This window comes from Colius striatus, chromosome 27 (assembly GCF_028858725.1).
Source record: "Colius striatus isolate bColStr4 chromosome 27, bColStr4.1.hap1, whole genome shotgun sequence".
In the NCBI taxonomy this organism is placed as follows: domain Eukaryota; kingdom Metazoa; phylum Chordata; class Aves; order Coliiformes; family Coliidae; genus Colius; species Colius striatus.
In genome coordinates, this window is record NC_084785.1 from 3017931 (window position 1) to 3023930 (window position 6000).

General features: G+C 48.8%; 1 protein-coding gene across 5 annotated transcripts in view; it reads right to left on the bottom strand.

Annotated features, from left to right (window-relative positions):
- Nucleotides 1–5565, bottom strand: part of UNC5D (unc-5 netrin receptor D) — a 106492-nt gene extending 100927 nt beyond the window's left edge. For all 5 annotated transcript variants that reach the window (XR_009820495.1, XM_062015803.1, XM_062015801.1 and 2 more), the window contains exon 1: nt 5203–5565. Coding sequence is in view for 4 of the 5 variants with exons in the window: in XM_062015803.1 (XP_061871787.1) it covers nt 5203–5296 (94 nt within the window). In the remaining variant the exon portion in view is untranslated. The remainder of the gene's footprint in view (nt 1–5202) is intronic.
- Between the last annotated feature and the right edge of the window lie 435 nt (nt 5566–6000).

The window sequence follows — 6000 nt, forward strand, 5'->3', positions numbered from 1 at the left end:
GGTAAACAGCAGTAGGACTTTGCACTGCTTTTCCATCAGAGCTATCCAGATCCAAGCTGCTTCTCCCTTCAGTTGCCTGCAATGGGTTTGTGGCTTTTCAAAACTCTTCAGAATATTGTTATATACAAATTACAGTAATTGGTGGCTTGCATTTTTCTCTTTCCCTGACACAGTAAGCAGAGGTTTCCAGTAAGATGCTCACAGTAGGATCTGCAAACAGGTATGGCAGCATTTTATATCTTTCAGGAAAGTACAGAAAGACTAGGACAGCTGTACACTGAAATTACACCCATGATGCATGCATGCAATCTCACCTACATATTGCTGTCTGAGAAACCACGTGAATTTGTCATTGTCCTACCTCAATCTAGACATAATAACACAACAAAAATCTTGTACAAGCCTATTCATCCTCTCCAATAATCCAAAATTAAGCTAATTGCTGAATAAATTCACACCATGCTAAGCTTCCTGAAGGAAATATGTTTAAGCTAAATGGAACTAAATGAGCTCAGTTCATCAGGGCTGGAATGTTTAAAATTCAAAACCAGGAACAGGTGAAAATCAGACAAAAACACCTACAGCAGCAGCCAGCAGAATGACCTTCAGGGAACATCCCATTTCAGGGTGATTGCCCTCTGACATTCCCTGCATGGAAGTCTCTGTTGAGCATCTGGCACCAAACTGCACTGGGCAGTAACTGCACTCCACCAACCAAGAGCCTGCAACCACTGTTTCTTTATTAACAGGAGTTGGATGGCTTTAACCCAGACACTAAAGGTGGGTGGGGAAGGGGAGATGGATGAAAATTACATCGATCACAATTACACAGGACAAGGCTCAGATTACTCAAGATTGTGTGCAGCATTGGCATTTTCCAGCACCTATTTGCAAGATGCTCTAAAATGTGATGTACTGATCTCTAATGAGAGTGGCATAAAGAAACTTCATAGATACAGACACTCAGGCTCTAAAGCCACGTGGTAAAACGTGACCATCAAAGTTCTTTAAAGGTATAAATAGAAAATGAAACATTTTCCTGTTTTATACAAATGAGTCTGACCATCTGCTTCACTGCAACAGCAGCAGCATCCAAAAACAACTGAAACAGCAGCCTCTGGTGTTAAAATGCAGCTCTTCTCCTCAGACTCCACCTTTCGACAGAAAGCAGGACTCAAAATACAGAAAAGATACATCAAGTGGCCCTGAGGAATCCTTCCATCATAAGTAATTTTCCATCTTAGCATACATCACACTATTTGTGTTTCCCTCTGTAATTCACTGTGAAAATATCATCAGATGAGTTTCTGCTCTGCCCTGGCGAAAAGTCATCCTGATGCAAAGTCTCCTTTTGTCACGAAGATGGGGAATATTTTCATAGCATGGAAAGCTCATCTCACCCCTGCACAGACCAAGCTTTATTCTCTACATCTGTAGAGAGAAATTACACCTCTCGAGCACACATATGAACAAGCACATGTGTACAAACGACAAACCAAGATAAACCACCCCTGGACACACTACCTCAGAGGACAGAGTTCTCCTCTGCCCAGCAGGGGATGTGTGGATCAGAAGCGCACGATGGAGCTGTGCACACCTCGCTTCCAGGGCAGCAGCACATGCTTTTGAGCAATAGAAGGAAAACTCATTGCCATTCAGATCTGTAGCACTCCAGCAATTCACAGTATGCTCTCTGTGCAAAGCAGTAACATGCTCAAGTAACATCAGAGTGCAAATTAAAGCAATCCTCATAAGAATTAGTGTTCTGTAACGGAGGAAGCCAGAGTACAGTCACGTCCAAAGTCAGTCTCACACCCAGCAGCAACGGTCAGACTTTCCCACTCTTTCTCTGAAAGATGTTACCACAAGTTACAACAGGGGCAATGAATGCAGAAAGATTTCAGGACTAAATAGAAGCCTTAAAACTAGACAAGGACTTACAAAGAGATTCACACATACTTTGTGAGTTCCAAACAAGGCAGTTTCTGCACCTTGCACCCAGCTTTGAAACACTGCTCCTTAGAGCTGCTGAATTCCCTGTGGTTGTAGAGAAATTACTCTTTCAAAACACCTCTCCCTATGAAAGCAAGAACAACACTGTACCACAAGCAAGCTGAGCTAAACCATCTCTGAGACCTGAGAACACTGATGGACTATTTAGTAAACAAACTCAGGAATAAAACAGTTTATTTTCCGAGCAGTTACAAAGTTAAATAACACAAATATTGATGGAGAAACAAGGAAGGTCCAAAAGCAGAGCACACAGTTTGTTATCTCAATAAATGCTTTCTCCTAACAGAACCAAAACACAACATGAACTGACTGGAGCCATTTGAACTAAGTCATACAAGAGATTCCTAGAGCACCCATGCCTTCCCCTCATTCCATTTACTCCTGTAGCACCCCTTCAGAACATTTCAAGTCTACCCCTAGCTGAGGTATTGGTAACACGCATATTTCAAGATCAAATAAACCAACACACTGACACAGCACTCAACTGGGGCTGGCACATCAGAAATATTTCAAATAGTAAACTGTTGAATGTACTTACAGATAATCAAACAGCACTGCTCTCAGCAGAGCATCGGGAACAGAGAACAAGAACTTGAGGCAGGCTAATGAAGCAACAGAAATAATATACTACCTCTAGAACACAGAAATCAGGACACCTAAAAAAACCTCCCTGCTCTGTTAATGCAAGCTCTGAGGCAGAGTGGGCCGCAGCAAATCAACAACACTCCTCAAACACAGCGACAGCTCGACAGCTCTCACACTGCTCCGAGCTGATGCCAGGGAAGGGTTTTGCAAACATGGACAGAATCCTCAGATACATGAATTAAATTCTAGCCCACTTACAGTGAAATAAAAGGAGGCTCATCTAATTTGCACAGGGACATAATTAAATCCCAGATAAAAGGTACAATCAGGACACAGATAACTTGCTACCGGTCCTGTCTTCACCACTGAATTCATTTCAGCACAAACAGAATTTGCTGGTTTTACCTCTCTAAACAAGCCCCAGACCTCCAGGAGCTCTGCTGTCCAGAGGCTGCTTTGTCTTCTGGGTTCCTAGATGCAAAATAATACTTTAAACTGCAGCTCTCTGGACTGCATGTCATCAGTGGTTTTCATGTGGAAAAACCCAACAAACCAACAGCAAAAGCCCCACAAAAATTTCCAGACTGAGGGAGATCTTTCCCCCAGCTGCCTGCTGGCCACACACCCACCCAGATCCCATTAAGTGGCTTAGTGGAGCATTTTATCATCATCTAACCAGCAGCAGCACGCAGTGGCTACCAAGCAGTACAGTAAGTGCCACGTTACTGGAAAAGGAAAATCCCCAAACAACGCTTATTTAGAACAAAATGTACTCAGATCTATAAACACAGTCTAACACATCGCTTCAGGCTTTAATATCAAGACACAGAAGAATGCTAATGCTCGTGTTTTACAGACATCTTTATTCAGATACACGCAACCCAGAATTAGTTTTAAGGCATCAGTGAGATAATAAATATTAGTGACTCTCTTCTCATTTTCCAATTACCATCATGTCTATGCATTTTTCCCTGTAAAAGAAGAGCCCAAAGCCACATGCATGCATATTCATTGCAATAGATTTCAAACCCTGTGAGAAGGGTACCCACCATCACTTCATTTTTCCTCAATCCCCATTCAGAACAGACTCCTGGAATACAATTTGTCGCCGAGGCAGCTTTTCAACAACTTCATAAACTAAAACCTTACAGCTCAATGGGCTGTTAACCGAGGCTGAAGCTTTGGCTTAAGCAGTTAAGTAAACGCTGTGCAACATCGCAGCTGAGAGACTACAGACACCAAATTGATGAAAAAACATACAGTTCTTCCTCAGAATAACAGCCAAAACTAATTCTGCCACGGTCTAGAACTTGGAATGTCCTGTATGGTGGGGTTTTTTAATGAAATAGTTGAAATTTGTTCCTTAAGAGCAACAGAAGAGTCATCCTGCCATGCATGACCCACAGTGTGCGACTCCAGGTGCTCAGAGGGCACGATCCTGACTGTACACACTGCACAGGAACCGCCATAGAGTTCTACCAGCTGTGTAAAACAAAAGGCAGTAAGCATCTCCCATCACTGACTCAAACACATATTCATTCTGTGGCAATCACAGATGTTTCTTGATGAAAGTATTGAAAAAAAATAAGAAACATTATCCTTCATTCTATTCTCATTAATTTCACTGTTCTGCAAAGCATTTTTTCCCCCAACCAACCACCAAAAGGCCACACTTTGCCTGTCACACAGAAGCCTCTCAGATTCCCCTCTGCTGGGCCAGCCACCGGACTCGAAGGAGAGGACAGAGCAGATGAAGCGGCCAGCGAGGCTCCCAGGAGGGGTGGCAGGGGGTCACAACCCACCAGACCGTTCCCATGGAGTGTAGCCAGAAGGGAAGGGAAGCACAGACACAGCAGGCATGCAAAGAGACATCCACACAGGGGCTGGTGCTGAAACAGCCAGAGGAACCCTTCAGGATCGACCAAGTCTGATGAGCCCATTCTGTAAAAATAAGCCATTTGTAACAGACCGTTTCAGACTCTAAATACACAAGCAATGTCCTATCAGCAGCGTGTTCCAAAAGGGATAACACAACACTGGATCGTGCCCCCCACGACCTCCCGGGCTCTTCTGACTCTTTGACAAGTCCAGCCAGAGCGTCAGGGATGTCGGACGGCGAGGAATTGACATCCTTTGGCTATTTGCCCTAAACAGGTTATTTCACTCAAGTCATTTACCAGGGAAAAAAGTTACAGCGAAAGACGGTCTGTGAGCATCTCAAACACGCACCCCGCGCGGACACAAACCCGCACGCGTGTGCGTGAGCACCCGACCCCAGCACCGCAGCGTGTGACAGCCGAGGAGACTGCCAGAAGAGGTCACCGAATCTCCCAAACCGCTCCATTTTGGGATAACACGACTAGGACCACGGTGAAGAACCCCTGGTGCGCAACGGGTCCGCGCACACGCCGCGCTCCCACGGACACCGCGAACCTGCCAGCCTGCGGCTCTCGCCGTGGGGTCAGCCGTGCCCCCGCCCGTCCCGCACGCTCGGGGCTTCCCGGGGTGCCGGTCCCCGGTGCGGGGTCCCTCATCCCGGTGGAACCCCCCGCGAACTTGCCCGGGAGCGAGGGGCGAGCCCGCAGGACGGCGGCGAGCGCTTACCTCGCAGGGCAGCCGTCCAGCTGCACAGCCCCAGCAGCAGCAGCAGCCGCTCCAGGCGCAGGGGGCGGCCGCTCCTCGCGGCCCCTCCGCCCATGCTGTCCCCGCACCTCCCGCGCCTCTCCCGGCCGCTGGAAGGGACGCAAATCTCCTCTCGGTCCCTCCGGAGCGCAGCTCAAGCCGAAGAATTCACCTTTATTTGGTCAGTGTTCTGAAGGGGGGGGTTGGTTCCCCGCTCTCCCGCGCCCCGGCCGGGCTGTGCGATGCGGGGCAGGGGCTGCAGGGGCTATGGGGGGCAGCGGGGGCTGCGGGGGCTATGGGGGGCTGCGGAGGGCTGCGGAGGGCTGCGGGGGGCTGCGGGAGCTCCGCTCCGGCCGCCGCCGCCGAGTCGCGAGCCGCGGCGCGCGCCCGCAGCCCCTAACGAGCCGCCCCTCCCCCCGCAGCCAATTAGGCGCGCGCTGGGCGGGCCCTGGCGCCCCCGGCACCCCCCACCCACAGCCCCCCGCACCCCGCACGGCCGGGCACCCGCTCCCTGCTCACGGTGCCAACACCGCACCGCCACGGCCCCCCCTCGCACCCCCACTTTGGGCGTCTTTATTAATTGCGCGCTGTGATGGAAAATCCTTCCTCCTGCCAGCAGTGTCACTGTTCCCCTGCCCCCGCGCCCCACACCTCAGTATTTTTATTACAGACCCGAGCGGGAAGCCTGACACACCCTCAAGCCCAGGAGAAGGCCAAAACAACAAAATCAAGTGCAATCGCTGCTGCTGTAGCGTGAAGAGATTATTTGATCGATAACAA